The sequence below is a fragment of the Phocoena phocoena genome, chromosome 5, assembly GCF_963924675.1.
Source record: "Phocoena phocoena chromosome 5, mPhoPho1.1, whole genome shotgun sequence".
In the NCBI taxonomy this organism is placed as follows: Eukaryota; Metazoa; Chordata; class Mammalia; order Artiodactyla; family Phocoenidae; genus Phocoena; species Phocoena phocoena.
This window is the reverse complement of record NC_089223.1, coordinates 137,725,715-137,753,100: the sequence shown is the minus strand read 5'-3', so window position 1 is coordinate 137,753,100 and position 27,386 is coordinate 137,725,715. Positions and strand designations below refer to the sequence as shown.

The 27,386-nt window shown below is 49.7% G+C and overlaps 1 protein-coding gene across 1 annotated transcript; it reads right to left on the bottom strand.

The window, feature by feature from the left end:
- Positions 1–679: 679 nt before the first annotated feature.
- On the bottom strand, positions 680–27,386 carry TNIP2 (TNFAIP3 interacting protein 2). The gene is made up of 6 exons (XM_065878193.1): positions 27,108–27,386; positions 5,413–5,697; positions 3,511–3,600; positions 2,438–2,736; positions 2,253–2,337; positions 680–943 (listed from the first exon to the last, which is right to left on the bottom strand). Exons 1-6 carry the CDS (start codon positions 27,384–27,386, stop codon positions 680–682), a joined length of 1,302 nt encoding a protein of 433 aa, XP_065734265.1.

Here is a 27,386-nt window from a genome sequence, read left to right as displayed (position 1 = left end):
ACAGGCCGACGGCAGAGTGCTGGGCAGGCTGGACTCCCGCTGACCACCCCCCTCGGGATGCCCTAACAAACAGGTGACAGACGAACAGTAAGAAAGTGTGTTTCTCCTCCCCGGCTGGTGTAACTCAGGCCCGGATGGAAATGCTGCCGGGTCCCTGCACCCCAGCCCCCAGCACACACTCTCAGCAGTCCCTGTAGCAAGTGCATTTATTACAAAAATAAGTCATGGGACATAAACACGTTTACGTTCCGGATATGCAGCACCCACTCCTGCAGTGCAGCCTTATTTCAGCGCAGGCACAGTGCTCAGCCGTGCACGCCTCCTGGTGGGCGTGGGCGCACTTCCCACGGGCAGCCACCTCGTCCCAGTGACCTGCAGCGTCCCCAGCTGCGGCTGGGACAGGTCTGTCCTGCGGGCCCGGGAGAATCCCGTGCCACGTCTCGCGCGGCCTCGGCCTGACTGACAGCTTCGGACGTCAAACTCCACACCAGAGGCGAGGCAGAGCCCTCCTGGGCACGAATGCTCCGAACCTCACCTCTCCCTCCAGCCCCACCGAAAGTGCCCCCTGACCCAAGGGGGACCAAGGGGAAGGCTCAGAAGCACCCCCCAGCCTGTTCTGGGGGCCCTGCGTCTCGCTGCTGCGTGCTGGGAGCACCCCCGGGCCGCCGGCCAGCAGGGCTCACTGGCAGCAGTCGGCCACGTGCCGAAAGAGCTCCTCCCCCTGTTCGTCGCTGAAGTACTGCAGGCAGTGAGGGCACTGAAGGTCCCCCTGGCCTCTCTGGGTCGCTCCGGGGCTCCCGCCCTCTGCAGGGAGTTCTGGCCGCTGGGATCCCGTCCCAGGTCTCCAGCCACCAGGTGCCACAAGCTCCGAAGCGTCAGTCTCTAAGTACCCGGGAGTTTTGCCCCCAGTGTGAATCCGGCAAGAGCCTGGCTCTCGAGGATCCTGGAAAAAAGGCAAAGGGTCAGCTTACGAGGCTGGCCTCAGGCTCCAGCAACTAGAGATACACCTGCTGCACAGCGGGACGTGCACCTTCGCTCTGCCTGGTGCTGGGGCCCAAATGAGGACGTGCCCCATGAACAGCCTCCTGCCTGTGCTCACAGAGGAACAGGCCCAAGCTGGGGGGGGGGGTGGCACTCCCCCCAACCCCGACCACCGCCGCGGCCCCAACAGACTCACCCCACACGCCGCCGTGCAGAGAGGGAGCCTGGCAAACTGCGTCCCTCCTGGGTGGGCGGGGGGGGGTCTCTGGAGGCAGCAGGGGTGTCCGTGGCACGGCTGCCACGCTCGCCCCCGACATCAGCCCCGAAGCGCTGTGACCCCCAGTGCTCATCACGCCTCGTGTGGGAGCCACAGCCCACGCGGCGGGACCCTGGCTCCTGGCCCAAAGCTTCACCACCACCCGCCCCGGGGTGTCGCCCAGGGGCCGAGCAGTGCTCCCAAATGCTCCCAAAGCTCGACGGCCACAGGCCGCAGCTGAAAGGGGCTCAGAGGCCACTCGGTGCACAGGCCCCGGGCCTCAGCAGGCCGGGCCACCCTTCTGTCCACCAGTGGGATCCACAGCCACGCAGGATGGGGCACTGAGGATGGCTCCCACCAAACACGAAGGGTGGTCCGGGGTAAGCTCGGCACCCCCGCCCCACCAGGGCGCTAGTCCCTCAGGAGGATGTGTATCAGGTGCTCTGGGCGGAACCAGGGAGGAGCAGGGAAGAGGCATGTGGGCGCCCGGGTCCTGCAGTGAGAAACCGTCAGTTCCCACCCAGGCCCGGCCTCCCAAGAAGCACCCCCTGTGGCAGGGCGGCACGGAGCCCAGAGTGAGCTGCGGGGCCCGCCCGCCTGCACGGCCCATCTCCGTGCACGGGGGCTGTGAGCTGGGGGGCGCCAGCAGACGCCTGGAGCCTCAGGGGCTGTGTGTGTGTGACAGGGCGACCAGGGTCCCTGCCGCACAGCGAGGAGGGGACACACGTGCACAAAGCTCCCAGTAGGGAGCCCGAGGCCCAGGGCGCGCCCTCTGGGTGCAGGACAGGCCCGACAGTCACCCCTGAGGTCACACGCCACCACGCCAACGTCCTCTACAGACACACACGGTACGACAGGGAGGTTTTCTGCCACCAGGCCCCAGGCACCGGGCACCGTGGCTCTGCCCGGAGCACAGAATCAGGGTCTCGGCAGACGCAGAAAGGGCTTGAAACTGATGAAAGAAACACGAAGAAAACGCCCAGCCTGGACTGGAGGAGATGGGCCTCCGTTCTACCTGTTTGCAGGGTACCTGGCGCTGCAGCAAGGCCACCCGTTCCTCCAACTCCTGGATCCTACTCTGAGCCCGCTCCCGGTCAACCCTCTCCGACGTGAAGTCGTCCTTGTACGCGAGGATCTGTGAGGAGACAGACACTCAACCGTCAGACGGCAGCGCCGTTTCTGCTCAGAGGCCCCCAGCGCCCCCCAGCACCCGGCCCCGGGGTGGGGGGCACCTGCTGCTCCAACATCTGCACCCGCTCCAGCGCGGCATCCCGGGCCCTCCTCGCGGCCTCCAGCTCCCGCCTCGCTTCTGCACAGTCGTTGATTTTCTCCTCCAACTGTGTGTTGAGCCGGGAGATCTCCTTTCTCATCAGCTCGGGCGGGGAGGGCCTCTCAGGCTCGAGGGGGGCCTGCAGCCCTCTCAGCTGTGCGTGGAGTCCCCTCACGTACTCGTCCCTGCTGGCGTCGTAGCGCTGCCACTTGGCATTGAGGTCTTCCACCTAAGGAGGCCGGAACGCTCACGGTGGCAGCGGCTGAGAACCTGCTCTCAAGCCAACCTGAACTGTGAAGCTATTCACTAGCAACAAGGAGCAGAGTGAGTCTCCCCTTAAATGAAAGTTGCCTCAGGGGACCTCCCTGGTGGCACAGTGGTTAAGGATCCGCCTGCCAACGCAGGGGACACGGGTTCGAGCCCTGGTCCGGGAAGATCCCACGTGCCGCGGAGCAACTAAGCCCATGAGCCACAACTACTGAGCCTGTGAGCCACAACTACTGAAGCCCACGCGCCTAGAGCCCATGCTCCGCAACAAGAGAAGCCACAGCAATGAGAAGCCCGCGCACGGCAACGAAGACCCAACACAGCCAAAACTAAATACATTAATTAATTAATTTAAAAAAAATAAAAGGAATGAAGGCCAAAAAAAAAAAAGTCTGTTTGCTCTGTGCAGAGTGGACACTAGGACGTGGCAACAATGGCCACAAACAACCACCGTAGACAGAAGCAGACTTGCTACAATTTCCCACCGTAAAAGCTGTACTTGATAGTAATTCTTGTACCTCATTTATCCACATGTGAATTAACTTGGGGGCCGGAGAATGACAAGCGTGTTCTACACGTCCTTTTAGGCAAATATGTCGGGCCTATAGGGACTGCGCGTATCAGCCGAAGTGGCCTGAGGGCGGGGGCAACCCCTGGGCACAGCCGAGGAGAGGACCCTCATCTGCGGGGCCGTGAGGGGAAGGTTCTTCCTGAGGGACATCTAACAGACACTCACGTGAGTCACCTTCTGCTTCAACAGTCGATTCTCCTCCCGTAACTTCTCAACAACCGCGTGGACAGAGCCGTCCCCATCTGCACACGCTGGCTGCATAAGAAAGGAACGGAGAGCAGACACCGTGTCACCGAACGTGACTGTCGTGTGCAGCAAGAGGGTAGGAAGCCACACCTGGAGACGGAGGGTGCAGATGGTCACTGCAGCCCGCACTGCGGCAGGTGGGACAGGCCCCTTCCCGAAGGTGCGGGAGGGGTGGTCCTTGCCCCGCCCTCGCTCAATCTTCTCATGCCTGAGACTTTCCATCCTCACGGGAGGGAGTCGGGAGGGCAGGAAGCTTAATCTCACTGTCCACCAGAGAACCTTCCAGCCCAGGGCCACAGGGCCGCCAGGAGCAGGCCCGGCCAGGGACCCAGCTCCCTCCCTCTGGGCCCACCACACTGTCGTGTCACGTCACGCAAGCAGGGTTGACCTCAGTGATTCTGTACACGGCAGTCCACCCGTGCCTCACTCGGGGTCTCGGGACTCATGCCTGGAAACCCACGTGCCAAACCAGCCCTAATGGCAGTGGGCAGAGCTAGCCAAAAAGTCCATCTGAATCCTAGGAATTCAGTGCATTTAACAGTACGTACGGTGGGCTGTATGCTGGTGCCGGTACTTTTGAGAATTCCCCTCGAGTGACAAAGGAACTACATGTCCTAACCCAGCGGGCACCGGGAAACCCCGGTGACTCAGCCGTGGCCAAGGCTGAGAAATGATGCGGACGTAGAGCCTGTTAAGAGCTCTGGCCCCACCCCTGCCCAGGCCAAACACAACGTGCGGCTGCGTTCAAATCCCCAGAGGGAAATGACACAGTGACTCAAAATCAGATGAGAACACAGCCTGCCCCCAGAGAGCACTGTGGTATCTGAAATGTGCCTGTGTGCTTTCTGAGGTTCCCTTTTCGTGGAATCCACCCGCGGAGACGGGCAGTTCTCAGACCGGTTCTCAGACCAAGGTTCTCCCCAGCGGGCTTCCCAGTGGAGCTGCTGCTAAGGGGCTGGAGGGCCTGTCCCCGCCTCCCCCCGCGTTTCTGAGTCAGCCTGGTTGCAGCCTCTGAGGATCAGAGAACTGCCTGGAAAAGAGTAATCTGGGCTGGGCGGGGCGGGGCAGGGTGTGCACTGCGTGGAATCAGACAGGCAGGGAAGGCGGCCTCGCCCGTGCTCCCAACACCCCCAGCCAGGAGCCCCCTGACCTCCCAGGTAGGGAATTCCTGATGCTGAAACCACACTGTCCCCTCCCCGACCAGACCACACACACAGCCACAGCCCAGCTCCACGCAGTCCTGTAGGCCGCCTGCCCCTGACCCCTGCCCCCTGCCCGGCTCCCTCCCTGCTGGCCCCACCCTGCCTTCGGCCTGGCCAGGGGTCACAGCGCCAGATACACAGAAGGGCTCCGTGTCCTCCCTTCACTGCAGGAGGGCCCCAGCGAGGCCAGCCCTGCTGAGACACGTGGAGCCCTCCCCCCCACCGGCCCGCCCGGCCGATTCCTCACCACCTGCGGCCTTTGGAGGCGCTGCCCCTCGCCCGCCTGCACATGTACCAGCACTTGCTCAGGACACCCCTCCCGCCCCTGCTCTGCCTGCTTCGTCCTCGGCGAAGGCTGATGAGACCACAGTGCCATCTCCCCACGAGGACCAGGGTCACCTGCAGGTCTGGGGGTGGCAGCTGGTGACGCAGGCCACCTGCTTCCCTGTCACGTTCTGCACCTCCCACCGTGCTAGAAGAAATCCCCAGATGGGCGGGCTTTGCTGCAACCCTCACTTGGAGAGCAGGGGGGGCCCTGGGCGCCCCCCGACCTCCATGACGGCTGAGGGATCCTGCTGCACCTCGGTCCGCACCGTGGCGTGCTGACACCACAGCCTACCTCGGGGCTCCTCTCCCCCACGTCCCCCTTTGCGCGCTGGCGTGCATCCAGACACTGGGCCAGATGCTGGCACATGTGGGCGGTGGCGGCCAGAGTCCTGCGCAGCTGATGCGTCTCCTCGGCCAGGGAGCGGCACAGGACGTCGCAGGCGGCTGGAGCCCTCCCCGTCGGGGCCGCGCCTCTCCTCCGCAGGGCCACTTCCTTCTGCTCCCGCTCCGGCTGGCTCATCAGCTGCTGCGTCTCCCTCTCTTTTTCTTCTAGTTGCTCGGAAAGTCTCTCGATTTCCTAAGGGGCAGATTTAAAAGCACAGTTGATTTGACTCTAAGAAGCAATATCAGGAACAAACATTCCTAGAGCAGAAGAAAGTCCGGCACGGACACCCATCAGTAGGTGATAAACGCGCTCAGTTGGAGGTTGGCTTCTGAACGAATAATTAACTTTGGAGTTTTCAGCCCATAAAGTTCTAACTGAAACTTCATCTAAAATTCTATTTTCATGAGCAAATTCATAATGTTAGATTTTACATCATCAAATTACTAAGTGCGGCAATTCCAAATACTTCTTGATGGGAAGGGTAGAAACTCCACTGCAGTGGGTAGCCCCCCAAAAGATATGCCCACGCCCTAACCCCAGATACTTGGGAATGTGACTTTACTTAGAAATAGGGTCTGTGAAGATGCACTGAGCTAAAATGAAGTCATACTGGATTAGAATAGACCCTAATCCAATGACTGGTGTCCTCATAAGAAGAAGGAAACATGGACACAGATACAGAAGACGGCCACATGTCGACAGAGGCAGAGACTGGAGTGATGTGTCCGCAAGCCAAAGAAAACCAGGGATGCCGACAGCCACCGGAAGCCGAAAGACAAAAGGAAGGCCCCTCCCCCAGAGCCTCGGAGGGAGCACATCTCTGCCAGCGACACCCTGATTTGGGGCTTCTAGCCTCTAGAACACCGAAAGATGAAGCATCTGTTGTTGTAAACCACCCAGTTTATGGTACTTTGTTACAGCAGTTCTAGGAAACTAAGATACCCAACCCCAATCAATTTTTTTTTAAAAGTCCTTAAAATTACAATTTACTTTAAACCCAGCCTCAGTTTTGTGCTTTCCCATTTTCAAAGTAATCACCAGCATAAACAGCACATAAGGGAGGTGAAGCAGGATGAACCAGTCCATCCTACAAATGAAAAAACAGCTTCAGAAAAGTCAGGGTTGCGCCTGAGCTCCACGTGAGGAAGTGGCAGGAGAAGGATCTGGGCTCCACTCAGGGAGGCGCTCAAGCTCACCTCCTGCGTGCCCACGAGGAGGGATGCACCCCAGGAACCGAGAACCTTCTTAGCACAGTGGAATGGAATACAGGGCCAACATTACTAACGGAACCCTGAATTACTACTCTCTTACCTGCTTTAAAATGAAAACATGTGCATGGTTATAAAAAATTCAAACATACAGAAGGAAAGCAAATGAAAACTTCAATTCCTTTCTCCCAGCAGCTCCTCTGCCCCCAGCTTCACTCGCCAGAGGCAACTACTCACTATTTGGGCACGGACCTTTCCAGAGTGTTTATCTATAACACATGTACTTTTACACAAACGGACGCTACAACACGCTTTTCTCCTCCTCAGCAATATACCTTATTCCACAGCAGCACAGAACCTGCCTTGTTCTTTTCAACCACAGCCTGGAGCTTCACGACAGATTCCAGATTTACTGAACACACACCTCCAGCTGGCAGACATGTGGCTGCTTCCTTGTGCCCTTATGCAAATACAGCCACGGGATAAATGCCCAGAGGTCACATGGCTGGGTTAAGACTGGGGTTAAGAAATAATTGGTGGGGTGGACCTAGAGATTATCATACTAAATAAAGTCAGAAAGAGAAAGACAAATACCATATCATACCACTTTATATGTGGAATCTAAAATATGGCACAAATGAACTTATCTACGAAACAGAAACAGACCCACAGACGCAGAGAGCAGACTTGTGGTGGCCGAGGGGGAGGGGTGGAGTGGGAGTGTGGGATTAGCAGGTGCATATCAGTATATAGAGAATGGGTAAACAACCAGGTCCTACCGTAGAGCACAGGGAACTATAGTCAGTACCCTGTGACAAGCCGTAATGAAAGCGAATACACGAAAGAATGTGTATATGTATGTGTGTGTGTGTCACTGAATCACTTTGCTGTATGGTGGAAATTAATGCAACACCATAAATTAACTCTACCTCAACAAAATAAATTAATAAAACAATAAGTGGTGGACCTCAGGAACACAGCCAGTCTCCGGGTCCCAGCCTGGCTCCCTGGGCCTGCGCGCATCCACGAGGCAAGGGCCGCTCCCCGCGCTCCTGCACCCAGACACCCCGTGCACCTGTGATAACCAATCCACGGATAAGCCCAGCATGTGACCGAATCACTCCAGCCAGGTGACCCAGAAAACATTCTGGAAACCTCTCCCTCTCTCAGGAAATTTTTTTTTTTTTTTTGGCCGCACTGCATGGCTTGCGGGATCTTAGTTCCCCGACCAGGGATCGAACCCAGGCACTTGGCAGTGAAAGCGCCGGGTCCTAACCACTGGACGCCCCCCAGGGAATTCCCTCAGGGAATGTTTAAGATTCCTCTCCTTCCCATTTTCCTTGGACTTCGCTCTAGAAATGAACAGAAAGAGAGGAAAGAAGAAAAACTGCAGTTAGAATGACCGGTTTGGCTCTCTTAGCAAAGGCCTAGAGGAAGAGGCTGTTCTAGATCTGCACTTCACAACAGGGACTCAAAACAGGAAAGAGCAGAGGCCTGGCAGATGGCGAGGCAGACCGTGAGGGCGGCGGGGGAGATGAGGAGGTCAGGCCCCGGCAAGTGGGAAATGTCCACCACCAAGTGCGGAAGAAGTAGCAGGACTGGTGATGACGGGTGTGGCACATCACTGGGAATGAGCCCGTCAACTGGGACTTCCACCCCAAGGCGTGTGGCGCTGGCACTCCATCACGCCTCCCTGCCCTCGACTCACAGATGTCACAATCTCAGGGGTACCAGTCAAGCCAGGTGAGACCCACTCTTGGAAGGCCATTACTTTCATTTTTCCACCTTTTGGCCCCGACGACCTCACCCCTGAACCAAAGGAGGAGAAGAGGCCTCTCTCTGCAAGCTGGCCGGTCGGCATCCATACCTCCTCCCAGCAGACGGCCCTTCAGCACCCGGCTGCACCTGCAGGACTGGGAAGGGGGCGCTGGGGGCCACCACGCGTGGCCTTCTGAGCCTGTCCACATAGCTGGGGCTGCCGGCTGGTGCAAAGTCACCTGGTCTGGGTGAAGCCACGTCCACATAGTGCGATGGGGCATTTACAGAGCTGAGAACCAGCTACAGCCTTCTTAGCATAAAATACCATAAACAGGAACAAGAACGCCAAACCCCAACAAAAGCTCAGGCTCTCACTGCTGATTGTTTTCTGGCCTTGGATTTATTTGTTCTCTTTAAAAACTGGCGGCTTCTGAAGGCAGTGCCAGCTGGTCAAGGCCCCTGTCCCACGTCCTTACCGTGGAAAACGCAGCAGGAGCCCCTCCCTCCAGTGTCACAGATGCCAGGCCCGCCGCGGCCCACCCGTCGCCTGGACTCATCTTCCCCTGCCAGCATCACAGCTCTGGGGTGGCCTTGTCACTACTGGTGGGATAGACATGCCACACTCCCCAGAGCTGGACCTAGTCGCCCTCCACAGTGGCTCAGAAGTGTACCTGGAGTAGACACGGATGGTAAAGAGACACCTGCCCTGAGAGTGGACTTTCACTACATTTTAGAGTTATTCAAATCAAAAGCTGTGACTTCAGGGCTTCCCTGGTGGTGCAGTGATTGAGAGTCCGCCTGCCGATGCAGGGGACGCGGGTTTGTGCTCCGGTCTGGGAAGATCCCACATGCCGCGGAGCAGCTGGGCCCGTGAGCCATGGCCGCTGAGCCTGCGCATCCGGAGCCTGTGCTCCGCAACGGGAGAAGCCACAACAGTGAGAGGCCCGCGTACCGCAAAAAAAAAAAAAAAAGCTGTGATTTCAGCAGCACAACAGAGAAACGTCTCTATCCTTCTCTTTATCTGATACTGAAGTGTATTCAGAGTAAATACATGTTATGCACATAAAAGAGGTATTAATATATATACAAATACGTACAATACAAACAGAAAGTCTGTAATACCAGTGAAGGCTGGTCTCCCATGGAATCATACATTTCACAGACTTCTAAGTCCCTACGATAACCGCACTGACGGCAGCAGCAGCAAATGCACCAACCATGCAGTCTCAACACATCCTACGAGACAGCTGCTATCACGTCTCCCATTCCACAGATGGGCAAACTGAGGCTCACGGGATCCAGGTGGCTGCTGGAGTGCCCAGGTAAGGAGGCAGTGGCACCCAAGCCTCGACACCTCCACCTACCACAGCTCCCTCACACCCTCTGAGGCTGGGGGACTTCAAGCAACACCTGATTTCCGAGCATCTTTCCTTGCTGGTCTAATGGAGACAGGAAGAGAAACAATGGGGCAGAAGGTCCCTGGGCTTTGGGGGCTCATGGAGCTTCCCAAGGACACACTCTCTCGTCGCCACACCCCAGCCCTGGGTCCAGCCCAGCCCCATGAGGATCCCCAGTAAATGTCTGAGAAGAAGACTGGGGGGAACAATGGCCAGGACCTGGGCCCTGTTCTCAACCTGTTTACAACACAGAGACTGAAAACCACAAACACACAGCTGACTCTGGTGGTGAGATTAGTTGAATCAGAAGGACTCACAGGCCCTTATAGTCTGTCTTAAAAATCTTTCAAACACCAGTTTAGAAATGATCTGGCTCTCACGGAGACTTGCTGGGTGGCAACATATACCATACTTGGGGCTGGCTTTTTCCCTCACCGCTGAGAAACTGGAGAGCTAGAGAAACCAAGGTAAGACCACCAGGAGGCGGCGCCCTGCACTGTAGGGCAGCCCAGCCCCGAAAAGGGCTGCCTGATCTGCCCTCCCCACCGCAGTGAGAGAGGCCCCAGGACCCTGGAGCCCCCAGGTTTGGGGCACTCGCTGCTTGCTCTGAAATTGGAGAGACACATAATGGCTCATCTGGCTAAGTGCCCTTGTCCAATCAGTAACAGTTCTTAGGACACAGAACATAGACCACTGTTGTCACAAAGCAAGGCCTGTCCTAGAATCCCGGCATTACACACACAGACGTGATGCACAGAAGTCAACAAATGGCCAAGGACCCCTGGGAGACCCTGTCACCGGGACCTAAACCCCATGGCTCCACTCTCAGGACACAAAAGTGTGAGGAATTCTATTAATAGTCTTGTGGCTCAACCTTAAAAATAAGAGGCGTAGGGCTTACCTGGTGGCTCAGTGATTGAGAGTCCGCCTGCCGATGCAGGGGACACGGGTTCGTGCCCCAGTCTGGGAGGATCCCACGTGCCGTGGAGCGGCTGGGCCCGTGAGCCATGGCTGCTGAGCCTGCGCATCCAGAGCCTGTGCGCCGCAACGCGAGAGGCCACAACAGTGAGAGGCCCGCGTACCGCAAAAAAAAAAAAAAAGGAGGCATAGCCTCTTGGACTTCATCCCTTTATTAGTCTGCTCGGGCTCTCGGGCTGCCGTAACGAAGTCCACAACCTAGGTAACTTAAAACAACAGAAATGTATCCTCTCACAGGTTAGAGGTCCAAAATCCAGGTGTCAGCAGGCCATGGGCCTTCCGGGACTCTAGGGAAGAATGCTTCCTCGTCTCTTCCAGCTTCTGCTGGTTGCTGGTAACCCTGGGCTTGTAGATGCCTCACTCCGATCTCTGCCCCCAACTTCACATGGCTGTCTTATAAGGACACCAGTCACTGGATTAGGGTCCACCCCAGGCCAGTATGACTTCATTTAAATTTATTACCCCTGCAAAGACCCTACTTCCAAATAAGGTCATAATCACAGGTTCCAGGTGGAAAGGAATCTGGGGGAGACACTCTCCAGCCCAGCACAGTCCTCTCCTCTCTCCTTCCCAGGCAGCTCTCAGTGGCTGGCCATGTGCAGACTGCAGCCCAGCCCATGGTTACCTTGAAACCAGCAGCTGAAGGGGGAGTGAGATAACAGGGGCAAGCAGGGAATTTAAGAAAAGTCAATTCACTGGGCCTTCTCCACAAGTGCCGTGCACTGAAGGTGTAGTGGGGGAGGCACTGATGAGGACGCAGCACACCTCCTCCCCACTGGAAGAGTGCAGCGGGGAGCAGGCAAACAGGTAGGACAAAAACGAGCACGGCCTGGAGGGTTCTGGGAATATGGCAGAGGAGGGAGCACCGGGAATCTTCTCCTCACCTGAAAAACAGTGCACTGGCAGAAATCTGTCTAGTGTGACTGTTTTGGATCTCAAGTCCTAAAGACTTGCAACTTCCATATGAGCACTTGGACAGTAAATTGAGGTTAATTTCAGTCAATTTCAGCTCTTCCTACAGTAGCAGCTACCCATCCCACCCCTAGCCATGCCACTGGAGGCCATACACCTGTTTCTGGAACAGCCTGCACACAGCTTGCAGGAGCCAAGGTGGGCAAAAAAAGACCCTGTCCTCCAAATACTGGGTATCTGCTCTGACCTCTGCGTCCTGCTTCTGATCACAGAGGTGTGGCCAAACAGGCAGGCGGCCATTGTTGCACCTCCCCCATTGCTATAGGACCCTCCCACTCCAGCTGAAGTGCTACTGGATTTAAAGGGCCAGTGCCCTTTCCTTCCCCTTTTAATTTTTCTTTTTCTGCTTCAGGGAGCCAGACATTAAAGATTATGATATTCAAAAGCAACTACATAAAAGGGGAAAACTTGAAAGTGACCACACAGTCCCAGTTACAGTCTGAGAAAACCTTCATTTATGCCTCAGGCTGATCCTTGGTACAGAGACAATCTACAACTACCAAAGAAAAAAACAGCAAATCCTAGGCAAGGAGAGTAATCTGATTTCCAGAGATACCACATTACTAGATCCAAACGTCCAGTTTTATTTATTTATTTTAGATGGTGGGGGTAGGAGTTTATTAATTAATTTATTTTTGCTGTGTTGGGTCTTCATTTCTGTGCGAGGGCTTTCTCTAGTTGTGGCAAGCGGGGGCCACTCTTCATCGCGGTGCGCGGGCCCCTCACTATCGCGGCCGAGTTGTTGCGGAGCACAGGCTCCAGACGCGCAGGCTCAGTAGTTGTGGCTCTTGGGCCTTGTTGCTCCGCGGCATGTGGGATCCTCCCAGACCAGGGCTCGAACCCATGTCCCCTGCATTGGCAGGCAGGTTCTCAACCACTGCGCCACCAGGGAAGCACCCAAATGTCCAGTTTTAAACAAACAACAACAAAAAAAGCACAAGGCACTCAAAGACACAGGAAAATACGGCCCATTCAAAGGAAAAAAATCAACAGAACCTGTCCCTGAAAAAGACCTGATGGTAGATCTTCTAGACAACGACTCTAAAACAACCATGTTAAAGATGCTCAGAAAACTAAAAGAAGATATGGAGAAAGTCAAGAAAGCAATGTAGGAATAAAACGGAAATACAAATAAAGAAATAGAAAATGTAAAAAGAAACCCAAAAAATTGTGGAGCTAAAAAGTACATTAACTGAAATTTTAAAATTCACTGGAGGTACTCAAAGGCAGATTTGATCAGTAGAAGAATCAGCAAACTTGAAAACAGGACAATGAAAATTATCAAGATTCAAGGAAAGTAAACAGAGCCTAAGGGTCCTGTGGGACACCATTAAGCAGACCAACATACACATTGTGGGAGTCCCAGAAGGAGAAGCGAGAGAGAGAGGGGTAGAAAGAATACTTGAAGAAATAATGGCTGGGGCTTCCCTGCTGGCACAGTGGTTAAGAATCCATCTGCCAAGGCAGGGGACACGGGTTCAAGCCCTGGTCCGGGAAGATCCCACATGCCACAGAGCAACTAAGCCTATGTGCCACAACTACTGAGCCTGCACTCTAGAGCCTGTGAGCCATAACTACTGAGCCCATGCACTTAGAGCCTGTGCTCCACAACAAGAAGCCACAGCAATGAGAAGCCTGTGCACTGCAATGAAGACACAACACAGAAATAAATACATATAAATAAATAAAAAATAATGGTTGAAAACTTCCCAAATGTGATGAAAGACATGAATCTAAACATCCAAGAAGCTCAATAAACTCTAAGTACGATGAAGTCAAAAAGACGAAGACATATTATAATCAAACTTTAGAAAGCAAAAGATAAAAAGGGGAATCTTGAAAGAAAAGAGAAGCAACATGTCACATAGAAGAGATCCTTAATACGGTTAGCAGATTTCTCATCAGACACTTTGGAAGCCAGAGGCAGTGGGCCTATATATTCAAGTGCTAAAAGATAAAAAACAGCTGGGGACTTCCCTAGTGGTCCAGTGGTTAAGAATCTGCCTTCCAATGCAGGGGACGCAGGTTCGATACCTGGTCAGGGGACTAAGATCCCACATGCCATGGGGCAACTAAGTCCACGCACAGCAACTACTGAGCCCATGTACTCTAGAGCCCGTGTGCCACAACTGGAGAGCCCACGTGCCACAACTACTGAGCCCACGCACTCTGGAGCCCGTGCACCACAACTAGGGATAAGCCCACGTGCTGCAACTAGAGAAACCCTCACGTCGCAACTAGAGAAACCTGCACGTCACAACTAGAGAAACCTGCACGTCACAACTAGAGAAGCCCATACACTGCAACAAAAGATCCTGCATGCTGCAACAAAGATCCCACATGCTCCAACTAAGACCTGATGCAGCCAAATAAAATAAATAAATAAATACTTTAAAAAAGAAAAAATACTGTGAACCAAGAATCCTATATCCAGGGCTTCACTGGTGGCGCAATGGTTGATAATCTGCCTGCCAATGCTGGGGATACGGGTTCGAGCCCTGGTCTGGGAAGATCCCACATGCCACAGAGCAACTGGGCCCGTGAGCCACAACTACTGAGCCTGCATGTCTGGAGCCTGTGCTCCGCAACAAGAGAGGCCGCGACAGTGAGAGGCCCGCGCATCACGATGAAGAGTGGCCTCTGCTTGCCACAACTAGAGAAAGCCATCGCACAGAAACAAAGACCCAACACAGCCAAAAAGAAAGAAAGAAAGAAAGAATCCTATATCCAGCAAAACTGTCTTTCAAAAGCAAGGGAGAAATTAAGACATTCCCACATAAACCAAAGCTGAGGGAGTTTGTTACCACTAGACGTACCCTGCAAAAAATGCTCAAGGGAGTCCTGTAGAGTGAAATGAAATGACACTAACTCAAAGCACAGTAACTCAAGGCTATATGAAGAAATAAAGATGTCAATAAAGGTAAAGACTTGGACAATTATAAAAGCTAGTATTTTTGTAACAACAGTTTATAACTTTTCCTTTTTGTTTTCCACATGATTTAAGAGACTAATATAAATATATATATTTTTTTTTTAATTTTTAGTCTACAAGTTAGTATTACTGTAATTTTGATTTGTAACTCCACACATTATTTCCTACATAATTTAGGAGACTAATGCATTTAAAAGATTAACTTATGTTTGAGGGCACACAATGTATGAAGATTTAATTCTGTGACATCAACAACCAAAAGGGGTGGGGTTTAGCTATAAGGGAGCAGGGGTTTTGTATGTTATTGAAGTTAAGCTGGTATAAATTCAAATTAGAGTGTTACAACTTTTGGATGTTAAACGTAATTCGCATGGTAAACACAAAGAAAATAGTTACAGAATATATCCACAAAAAAATGAGAAAGGAATTTAAATATTTCACAATTTAAAAAATCAAACCTAAGACATAATGGGGCTTCCCTGGTGGCGCAGTGGTTGAGAGTCTGATGCAGGGGACACGGGTTCGTGCCCCAGTCTGGGAAGATCCCACATGCCGCGGAGCAGCTGGGCCCGTGAGCCATGGCCCCTGGGCCTGCACTCCAGAGCCTGTGCTCCGCAACGGGAGAGGCCACAACAGTGAGAGGCCCGCATACCAGAAAAAAAAAAAAAAAGAGTAATGCAGAAAATGAGAAACAAAAAAGCTATAAGGTATACAGAAAACAAATAGCAAAATAACAAGTATTTCATCCATATCAGTAATTACTTTAAATGTAAGTGGATTAAAATCTCCAATTAAAAGACAGAGATTGGCAGTATGGATAAAAGCATATGATCGAACTACATGCTATATACAAGAGACTCACTTTAGATCCAAAGACATATATAGATTGAAAGTAAAGGATGGGGACTTCCCTGGTGGCGCAGTGGTTAAGAATCCTCCTGCCAATGCAGGGGACGTGGGTTTGATCCCTGGTCCAGGAAGATCCCACATGCCGCGGAGCAACTAAGCCCATGCGCCACGAATATTGAGCCTGAGCTCTGAAGCCTGCAAGCTACAACTACTGAAGCCCATGCACCTAGAGCCCATGCTCCACAACAAGAGAAGCCACCACAATGAGAAGGCCATGCACTGCAACAAAGAGTAGCCCCCGCTCACCACAACTAGAGAAAAGCCCACGTGCAGCAATGAAGACCCAACACAGCCAAAAATAAAATTTTAAAAATTTTAAAAATAAAAAAGAAAGTAGAAGGATGGAAAAATATTTACATTCCATGCAATTAGTAAATAAAAGCGAACAGGAGTAGCTATACTAATGTCAGACAAAATAGACTTTTTTTCAAAAAAGGCTACAAGAGACAAAAAAGGATGTTATACATTAATAAAAGTTTTAATACAGCAAGAAAATATAACCATTATATACACTGATGTACCTAATAACAGACAGGCAAAATATATGAAGCAAAAACTGACAGAACTGAAGGGAGAAAGAGACAATCCAACAATAACAGCTGGAGACCTCAAAACCCTACTCTCAATGATAGAACAACCAAACAGAATATACGTAAGGAAATAGAGAACTTAACACAATAAATCAATTAGATCTAACAGACATCTACAGAACACTCTACCCAACAACATACACATTCTTCTCAAATGCACATGGGACATTTTCCAGGACAGACCATATGTTAGGTTACATATTAAGTCTCAACAGATTTTAAAAGACTGACATCGTACAAAGTATCTCCTCCTCAACCACAACAGAATGAAGTCAGAAATCAACAAAAGAAGTAAAATGAAGATTCACAAAACTGTGGAAATTAGAAAACACACTCTTAAACCAATGGATCAAAGAAGAAATCACCAGGAAATTAGAAAATACTTAAAGGCAAATACTTAAAGTGAAAACACAGCATACCAAAACTTGCAGGATCCAGTGAAAGCAGTGTTAAGGGGGAAATCTAAAGATATAAAACGTACGGGCTTCCCTGGTGGTGCAGTGGTTGAGAGTCCACCTGCTGATGTGGGGGACGCGAGTTCGTGTCCCAGTCCGGGAGGATCCCACATGCCGCGGAGCGGCTGGGCTTGTGAGCCATGGCCGCTGGGCCTGCGCGTCCAGAGCCTGTGCTCCACGGCGGGAGAGGCCACAGCAGTGAGAGGCCCATGTACCACAAATAAATAAATAAATAAATAAATAAAATTTAAAAATATGTATATGTATATATAAAACTTACATTTAAAAACAAGAAAAATCTCCAATCAACAACCTAACTTTACAACTTAAGGAACTAGAAAAAGAAGAAAAAACTAAACTCAAAGCTAGCAAAAGGGAGGAAGAATAAGGATTTGAGCAGAGACAAATGAAATAGAGAACAGAAAAACTATTAGAGAAATCGATGAAACCAAAAGTTGGTTCGTCAAAAAGATCAGCAAAATGGATAAACCTTTAGCTAGACAGACTACAAAAAGAAATACAGAAGATTCAAATTACTAAAATCAGAAATGCAAGTAGAGGGAATTCCCTGGCAGTCCAGCAGTTAGGACTCCACGCTTTCACTGCCCAGGGCCCGGGTTCAATTCCTGGTCAGGGAACTAAGATCCCACAAGCCACGTGGCATGGCCCAAAAAAAAAAAAAAAGAAAAAGAAATGCAAGTAGAGACATTACTGACAATTCTACAAAAATAAAAATGATTATAAAATGCGTACTATGAACAACTGTACACCAGCAAACTGGATAACCTGGATGAAAGAAATTCATAGAAACCTAACACCTACCAAGCCCAGCTCACAGAGAAACATAAAAACTGAAAAGACCTCTAACTAGTAAGGAAATTGAATCAGTAATTAAAAATCTCCCAACAACAACAAGTCCCGGAACTGATGGCTTCACCGGTGAATTCTATCAAACATTTAAAGAAGAATTAATACCAATTCTTCCTAAGCTGTTCCAAAAAAAATGAAGAGGAAGGAACACTTCCTAACTCATTCTATGAGGCCAGCATTACCCTGATACCAAAGCCAGACAAAGACACTACAACAAAACTACAGACCAATATCCCTTATGAATGTTGATGCAAAAATTCTCAATGAAATACTAGCGGGCAAATTCAATGGCATATTAAACAGATTATACACCATGAACAAGTGGGATTTTTTTTCACAGACTGCAAGGGTGGTTAAACATACAAAACATGATCAAGGGATGTTAACTAGACTTATTGTGGTAGTCATTTCACAATATATACAAATATTGAATCATTGTGCTGTACACTTAAAACTAATATAATGTTATATGTCAATTATAGCTAAAGGAAAAAAACAGCAGTTGACACTATGATACCGGTGTTCTGATTTGGAGACTTAAGTTGGCTTAGTTCCGTACTTACACTATGTTCAGTATCTCCCCACTACACATCCCTCCAGCACTTTTACAACCTGCTTCAAGCAGTGATCATGTATGTCCATGTATGATCCCACAATCTGAGGGCAAGAATTGGATATTGATCATCTTTGCATTCCCCTAGCCTAGTGGTTAACAGAATGTACAATTAACAACTTTATAAGGGAGTAGAGGCCATCATAATTTGCCCCCAATCTAATTCTACAGCCACTTCCTGTGTTATTCTCTACGCCCTCTTCACTCTAATTACACTGAATTAACACTGCTATAGATTAACACTGCTACTGGTGCAACCCTGGTAATGTACACATAGTTGTGAAATGAATGTACTATACTTATTGGGAGAAATGGAAAAATATCACCCATGACGCCTGCTTATACATATTCCCCGTACATACAGAGCACGCCCAATAAATGCAAGCTCAGTAAATAAACGCCTGAATGGCTATGGTAGGTGACATTCACATCTTCTGAGTCCCCATTATGTGCATGAGATTATTATATATATACATATATACCTGTTAAATCATGTGTTCCTCACAATATCCCATACATCTGTTCTATGTCGTATTTTCCACAAAGGCAATGGATTATTTCTCCAATGTCTATTTTCTCAACTAAGATGTAAGCTTCATAAAGACAGGAATCTGCCTTTCTCAATCCTTTCTGCATTTCCAGGGCCTACCAAAACATGTGGCATACAACAGGCATTCAACAAATAACTATTGGCTGAATGAATGAATGAATAGCCCTATGAGCTATGTATTATTACTTCAGTTTTACTGATGACAAAACTAGAATACTAAATGACTTGCCCAAATTAACATGGCTAAGAAAGTGGCAGAACCAGATTTAAGTGCACAGCTTTTCAACATTCAGTGTAATATTTGCTTTTCACTGGTGCCTAATAAAGAGCCAGTTTTGTTGCCCAAAGTAGTTCTACAAATCCCTGTGAACTTCTCGCAAGAGAATTTTAGCAAGCTTCATCATGGTTTCTTCTTAAAGACAGTGAAAAGGTAATACTAAACACGTGACTACGGTTATCCTTGGCTTTTTAAAAGAATAAGAGGTGCGGCACATTTATCTTCTGGGCAGCTGTATAGAAGGTTCAGAGACCAATTTTAGCAAAGTGACTAGGAAATTCTTGAGCATCAGTTTCATTATGTATGATAGGCCTTGCATTATTTCCATCTGTACTCTGGTTCTACTTTCTGTATGTTGCAAACTGATCGTGTTCTTGACATTCCTAACTTTATCATTAGAGTCTCACTTATAATATCTGAAGACAATTAGATAATTGTTGATAAATATCTAGTAAACAATAACGATATGAGAATGAGGCCTTCTGAGGGACATGAAGCACAATTATGTGTTTGATGTTTGTTTTCTATGACTCAGCATCAATCCCTTGGAATGAAATGAAAATGATATTATTAAACTTTTCTAATCAGAAAATTTTTCACCAGATTTGTTCCACATAGATTTAGGTAATATACTACTCTGCTGTGGTTAAGTTCACAAACATATTTCATCAAAAAAAAAAAAGGAAGGGAGGGAGGAAGGGAGGGATTGTTCAGTGTAATACACTACATTAACAGAATGACGGGGGAAAACCACATGATCGTATCAATTGATGCAGAAAGGCATTTGACAGAATTCAACACTTTTTCATAATAAAAACACACAACAAACTAGGAACAGAAGTAAACTACCTCCACATAACAAAAGCCATAAGAAAAACCCATAGCAAATATCATACCCCGTGGTAAAAGACTGAAAGCTTTTCCTCTAAGATCAAGAACAAGACAAGGAGGACTTCCACTGGAGGGGGCGCGGGTTCAATCCCTGGTCAGGGAACTAAGATCCTGCATGGCGCAGCTGGGGGAAAAAAAAGAACAAGAAAAGGATATTGGCTTTCATCACTTCTATTCAACATAGCCCTGGAAGTTCTAGCCAGAGCAATTAGGCAAGAAAAAGAAATAAAACACATCCAAATAAGAAAGGAAGTAAAACGGTATCTGTTTTCAGATGATATGCTCTTACATGGAGAAAACTCTTAAGATTACACACACACACACACACACACAAACCTGCTGGAGAGAATAAATGAATTCAGCAATTGAGCAGAATACAAATCAACACATGAAAAACAGTTGCATTTCTATACAGTAACAATGAAGAATCTGCAAAAGAAATCACAAAAACAATTCTACTTACAATAGCATCAAAAAGAATAAAATACTTAGGAATTAATTTAATCAAGGAGGTGACTCGTACAATGAAAACTATGATATACTACTAAAAGAAATTAAAGAAAACATAAATAAATAGAAACATATCCCATGTTCACAGATTGGAAAACTTAATATTGTTAAGATGTCAATATTATTCAAAGTGATCTACAAAGTCAATGCAATCCCTATCAAAATCCCAGGGAATTCTCTGGTGGTCCAGTGGTTAGTACTTGGCGTTTTCACTGCCGTGGCCCAGGTTCAATTCCTGGTTGGGGAACTAAGATCCCACAAGCTGTGCAGTGCAGCCAAAAAACAAAAACAAAACAAAAGCTCAATTTTTTTGCAGAAATAGAAGAACTCATCCTAAAATTCCTATGGAATCTCAAGGGACCCCAAATAGCCAAAACAATCTTAGAGGGAAAAAAAACAAAAAAAAGAACAAAGCTGAAAGACTCACATTTCCTAATTTCAAAACTTCTACAAAGCCACAGTAATCAAAACACTGTGGCACTGACATAAAGACAAACATACAGACCAGAGAGACAGAATAGAGAGCCCAGAAATAAACCCTTGCATAGATAGTCAAATGGTTTTGACAAGGGTACCAAGACGATTCAGTGGGGAAAGGACAGTCTTTTTTAAAAATGGTGCTGGGAAAACTGGATATCCACATGCAAAAGAATGAAGTTGGACCCTTATCTAAACCATACATGAAAATTACCTCAAAATGGATCCAAGACTTAAATGTAAGACCTAAAACTACAAAACTCCTAGAAGAAACACAGGGCAAAAGCTTCATAACACAGGATTTGGCAGTGATTTCTTGGATATGGCACCCAAGGCACGGGTAACAAAAGAAAAAACAGACAAATTGGAAAGTTTTTAATGAAAATTTTGCACATCGAAAGACAAGTAAAAAGGTAACCTACAGAATGAGATAAAATATTTACAAATCATATATCTGATAAGAATTAGTATCCAGAATGTAGAGTACTCATAAAATTCAACAACAAAATAACCCAATTCAAAAATGGGCAAAGGACTTGACATTTCTTCAGAGAAGATATACAAATGGCCGGTAAGCACATGAACTGATGCTCAACATCACTAATCATTATAGGGAATTGCAGATCAAAACTACAATCATTTTGTACTAAATTAGCATGCACCTATCAGGATGCCTTCTATCAAAAACACAGAAAATAACAATATTGGTGAGGACGTGGAGAAATTTGAACCCTTGTGCACTGTCGGTGGGAATGTAAAGTGGTACAGCCATTGTGGAAAAACAGAATGGAAGTCCCTCAAAAAATTAAAAATAGAATTATTATATAATCCAGCAATTCCACTTCTGGGTATACACCCAAAAGAATTGAAAGCAGGATCTCGAAGAGATATTTGCACACCTATGCTCATAGCAGCAGTGATATTCATAAGAGCTAAAACATGGAAGCAACCCAAGTGTCCATCAACAGATGAGCAGATAAGCAAAATGTGGTATATACCTATAATGGAGTATTATTCAGCCTTAAAAAGGAAGGAGATTCTGACACATGTTACAATATGGATGAACCTTGAGGACATCACGCTAAGTGAAATAAACCAGTCACAAAAAGACAAATACTGCATGATTCTACTTATAGGAGGTATCTACAGTAGTCAAAATCATAGAGACAGAGAGTAAAATGGTGGTTGCCAGTGGGGGGAGGGGAGGGGTCGGTAGGGGACAAAGTAGGGAGGTGGGGAATTATGTTTAATGGTATAGAGTTTCAGTTGTACAAGATCAAAAGAGGTACGATGATATATGGTAAAAACAAACACACAATAAATACACACACACACACACACACACGCAAAACCTAATATAATCTAAAGAGTGTGTGCTGTTCCACTTACAGAGAGCATGGCAGCATAGGGAAAGAAAAGCCACAAGTTGCTATATCAGGACCAAGCAGGGTCCATGAGGTTAGTCCCCAAGGCAGTGGTGAGATGGGGTTGAGCAGTTTCAGCCTGCACAACGAATCAGTGCCATCATTCCAGAAAATCTTAACTGGAAGAGCTTTGCAGAGTCATCCATTCAGGCCTCATGTTACAAATAAGGCAAGGTCTTGAGTCCCACTGTGGTGGCCAAAAAGACCAGAATTCTCAAGACTGATCTGGTCCCATCACACACTGGCTACACCTTGGCCACAGATGCACTGGTCACCTGGCAGTCCATCCACACCTGTGAGCCTCCGCATCCTCTTTGGGAGCCCTCAGTCCTCACCAATCCAGGGGCCCTGCTCCTAACCAGCTGGCTGACATGGCCACTGATGAGACCAACCGGTTGACCAATTCCTCTCATTGTTTTCACTCTGCACAGCTACTTCAGTGAATCCAGGGCCTCTGGGAGGTGATAAACATCTCCATTCTTCCCCAGGTTCTCTGACCAACCCCAGAAAGATGTAGGGGTAAGCAACAAATATTTAATTGCATAAGATATCAGATATTAAATTACTCCTGAAATAATTTAAAATCCTAAAGCAAAACTTACATTGAGGGACTTCCCTGGTGGTGCAGTGGTTAGGAATCTGCCTGCCAATGCAGGGGACACCGGTTCGAGTCCTAGTCCGGGAAGATCCCAAATGCCATGGAGCAACTAAGCCCATGCGCCACAACTACTGAGCCAGCGCTCTGGAGCCCATGAGCCACAACTACTGAAGACTGCACGCTCTAGAGCCCGCATGCCGCAACTACTAAACCCGCATGCTGCAACTACTGAGGTCCACACTCCTAGAGCCCGTGCTCCGCAACAAGAGAGGCCACTGCAACGAGAAGCCCGCACACCGCAACGAAGAGTAGCCCCCGCTCGCCACAACCAGAAAAAGCCCGCGCGCAGCAACGAAGACCCAACGCAGACAGAAAAAAAAAAAACCTACGCTGAAAGGACCAGTAGTACTAGGATTACAGACCTGGCTCTGTCTGGGTTTTGGTTAGAGGCTCTGGGGCCACAGAATGCTGGGGGCACATGTCAACTGAGCACCAATGGCCACCAGACTGCAAGCAGAGTCCTGTTCTGGGTAGGATGTGCTCTGGTCCCCCATCTACACTCATCTATGGCTCCTGGTGTCCATGACACTAAGATCAGTGGTGCAGACCAGGTGACTTCCTCCTGCCCTGATGAGTAATAATCCATCTTGCCCAGGAAAAGGGAGAGAGCTGGAGCGAGGAAGACATCTGGTTTCTAAAGGCATTTAAAATGATGCAGATAAGAAAATATTGACATGATATTAAGTAAAACTGTATAGACAGCTTGAACTCAAACACGCCAAGTAGATACATACCCTATGGTTAAATGAAAGACAGGGAAGAGGCATGCCAAGAGATGATGCTCTGTGGTCATCTCTCTGCGGTGGGATTGTGGTGGTTATTCTATTCTTTATTCTTTCCTCTATATTTCAGATATTCAAAATTACTTTTATTAAAAGAAAAAAAGGCGTGCCTCTTTTTCACTCTAAAATCCGGCTGCAGGGTCAAGCCTGGAAGTGAAAATTGTCTTTTGCAGGCCTAATTCCTCTCCTGGGAAAACCCAGATAATAGCTATGCACCGAATGGGATAACAGACCAGAGTTCACCAAAATGTTTGGGGCACTTCCAAACTGTTGTAGAAAAATACTGTTACTCTCGCTCCTGATCTGGGTGTTTAATATTTCACACAGATAGACATAATATCACTGACAAGGATACAAAGGAGGAAAAGTAAGGATTTAAGTCTATTATCAGACACCCTGGCAGGCTCCCACTCTGTCACCACTCCCAGCAGAGCAGGAGTGTTACTACTGAAAGATACATTCACAGCTGGGGCTAAAGGAGATCCAGAACATAACTATGGCTCATGGGGCCCTGAACCCAACACAACACAAACACACCCAAGAACCCAACTCAGACACACACACCAGGAGCCTATACGCATGTCCTACACACACACCCAGGCCCAATGTCTGCGCACACAATGCAGAACTCAACATGAACACACACGTACACAGAACCTTCCAGGTGCACACATGCCCCAAATACAAATAAGATGCACACTCATCCCTAAGACCCAACACAGGCGCACACCCCTCAGAAAGGTACACACACCTTTCAGACCCAGCATGGACACACGCACACCCGAGAGCCCAATGCAGGCACTCACACTCTTCAAGACCCAGCACGGCAACAGACCCCTCAGAAGTGATCACACACACACATCCTTCAGAACCCAAAATGGGCACAAACTGAAGACCCAACACACATGAACACACCCCTCAGAACCCAATTCAAGTGCTCACACACCTCATATACCACGCAGGTACACACGCCACAACCCAACACAGACACACAACCCTCAGGCACACATTCCCCTCCTACCCAACATGGGAGCAGACCCCTCTGAACTCACCTGGTACACAACCATCAGTTTTAACACCAGCACACACACAACCCTCAAAACCATCAGAGACAGACAACCTTCAGAACCCAACACACATACACACCTCTCAGAGTCCAAACAGGCACACATACCCTCAGAACTCAAGACAGGCGTGCACACACACACACACCACTCAGAACCCAACATGGAGGCACACACCCTTCAGAAACCAGCGGGGTACACGCTCCTCAGACTCATACGGGAACACACTGCTCAGAACCCAACACATGCAGAGACGCCCTTCAGAACAAACACAGACACACACTCCTCAACACCCAACACAGACACACCACTGAGAACCACTCAGACACATAACCCACAGACACAACATGAACACACACACCCGAGAACCAACAAGGGCTCCACCCCTCAGAACCAACATGGCACACCTTCCTCAACCGAACACGGATGCAAAAACTCGAGATCCAATATGTGCAACACACACTCAGACACGACATAGGCACACACTCATCAACCCAACACAGAGACACACACCCCTCAGATCCAACACAGGCACACACACATAAAGGGTATAAATACCCTTTATACCACAAGTGGGCACACACCACTCAGAACCCAACTAGGAAACACAGTCCTCCACGCCAACAAGCACACATGTCCCTCAGACCCACCATGAACAGACACCCATCAGAACCAACACAGACACACAACCCACAGACCCCAGTCAAACAAACACACCCCTCAGACTCCAACACACACAAACATACCTCAGAACCAACACAAACACATACCCCTTAGAATTAACATGGACACACACAACCCTCAAACACAACACAGGCACACAGCCCTCAGAACCAAAATGAGCACATAACCCTCAGAATCAACACATACACACACCCCTCAACACAACTGGGGAAACACACCCTTCAGAACCCACCATGGGCGCAGACACAGCCCCAGACTCTACACAGGGGCACACACACAACTCAGACCCAACAGGGATAAACACATCCGGAATCAACACACACACACACCACTCAGACCCAATACAGACACACACACCCTTGAGAAGCCAGACAGGCACAAACCTCTCAGAACCGAACACGGCAAGACACAGCCCTCAGACCTAACATGGGAGCAGATCACTCGGAAACCGACAGTGACACACACCCGAGAACCAACGCAGACACAACAACCCTTAGACCCAGGTGCACAACCCCCTGGAACAGAAATGGGCATACACACCCTCCAGCACCCAACTCAGAAACACACGCTCCTCAGAACCAACGCAGAAATACACAGCCTTCAGAACCAAAACCGACAGGTACACCCCTGAGAACCGACAATGACAAAACAAGCCTCCCACCCACACAGGCACACACAGCCCTCAGAACCCAACGTGAGCCCACACGACACTCAGAACCAACACGGACAGACACAGCCCTCAGAAGCCAACGAGGGGGCAGACCCCTCCACATAACCCAGACACACACCCCTCAGAACCCACATGACACACAGCCCGTAACGAACACGAGTGCACAGACCCCTCAGAACCCAAGACAGGTGCAAAGCACACCCGAGAACCCAACACGGGCACACACGCTCCTCAGAACCTTCGTGGACACACGACCAGCAGACCCTACACAGGCACACATACCCCTCCGAAGCCAACACACAAATACACACCTCAGAAATAACAGACACACGCAACACTAAGAACCCAACATGGCCGCACCCGCCCCTCAGACCCAACGTTGGACCAAACACATCCCTCAGACCCAACATGGTAACACCGCACACACACGAACACGCGCACACGCCCCTCAGATTCGACTCGACACACCTCCCTTATAACCGGAAAGGACACACAACCCTCGGACTGAACACTGGCTCACACACCTCTCAGAACCCGAGGCAGCAATACACCCCCCTTCAAACGCAACAAGGGTCAGACCCCTCAAAACCCAACAGGCACACACTCCTCACACCCAACACAAGCGCACAACCCCCTCAGAATTCAAACAGGCAGACAGCCCTCAGACCCAACGCGGGAGCAGACCCCTCGGAACACAACCCAGACACACACCCTCAGAACCCGACACGACACACTTACGCCTAACGCGGCGCGCACCCGCCCAGAACCCCCCAGACACAAACCGCTCAGACCCAACCAGACCACACAGCCCTCACGCCCGACGGGCGCACACACTCCGGGGACACGGCCGGCACGCGGCCCGCGCGCCGAGGAAGCGTGCCTCGCGCGGCCCCCGTGCGGCCTCTCCGCCGCCTGCGCCCTCTCCGCCCGCACCTGGCGCAGCGCGGCCTCCGCGGCGCCGCCGTCCCGCTGCCGCAGCTGCTCCCGGAAGCGCGCCACCTGCTCCAGCAGCGCGTCCACGAGCGACGGCGCCGTGTCCCCCTCGAGCGCGGCCAGACGGGCGCGGAGGCGCGCTATGAGGACGTCCCGGGCGGCCAGCTGGTCCTGCAGGCGCCTCAGCCTCTGCCCCGCCTCGTGGTACAGGCCGCAGAGCGCGGCAGCAGCGCGCGGGGCGCCCTCCCGCCCGCCGGACCCCGCGTTCCCAGACGACAT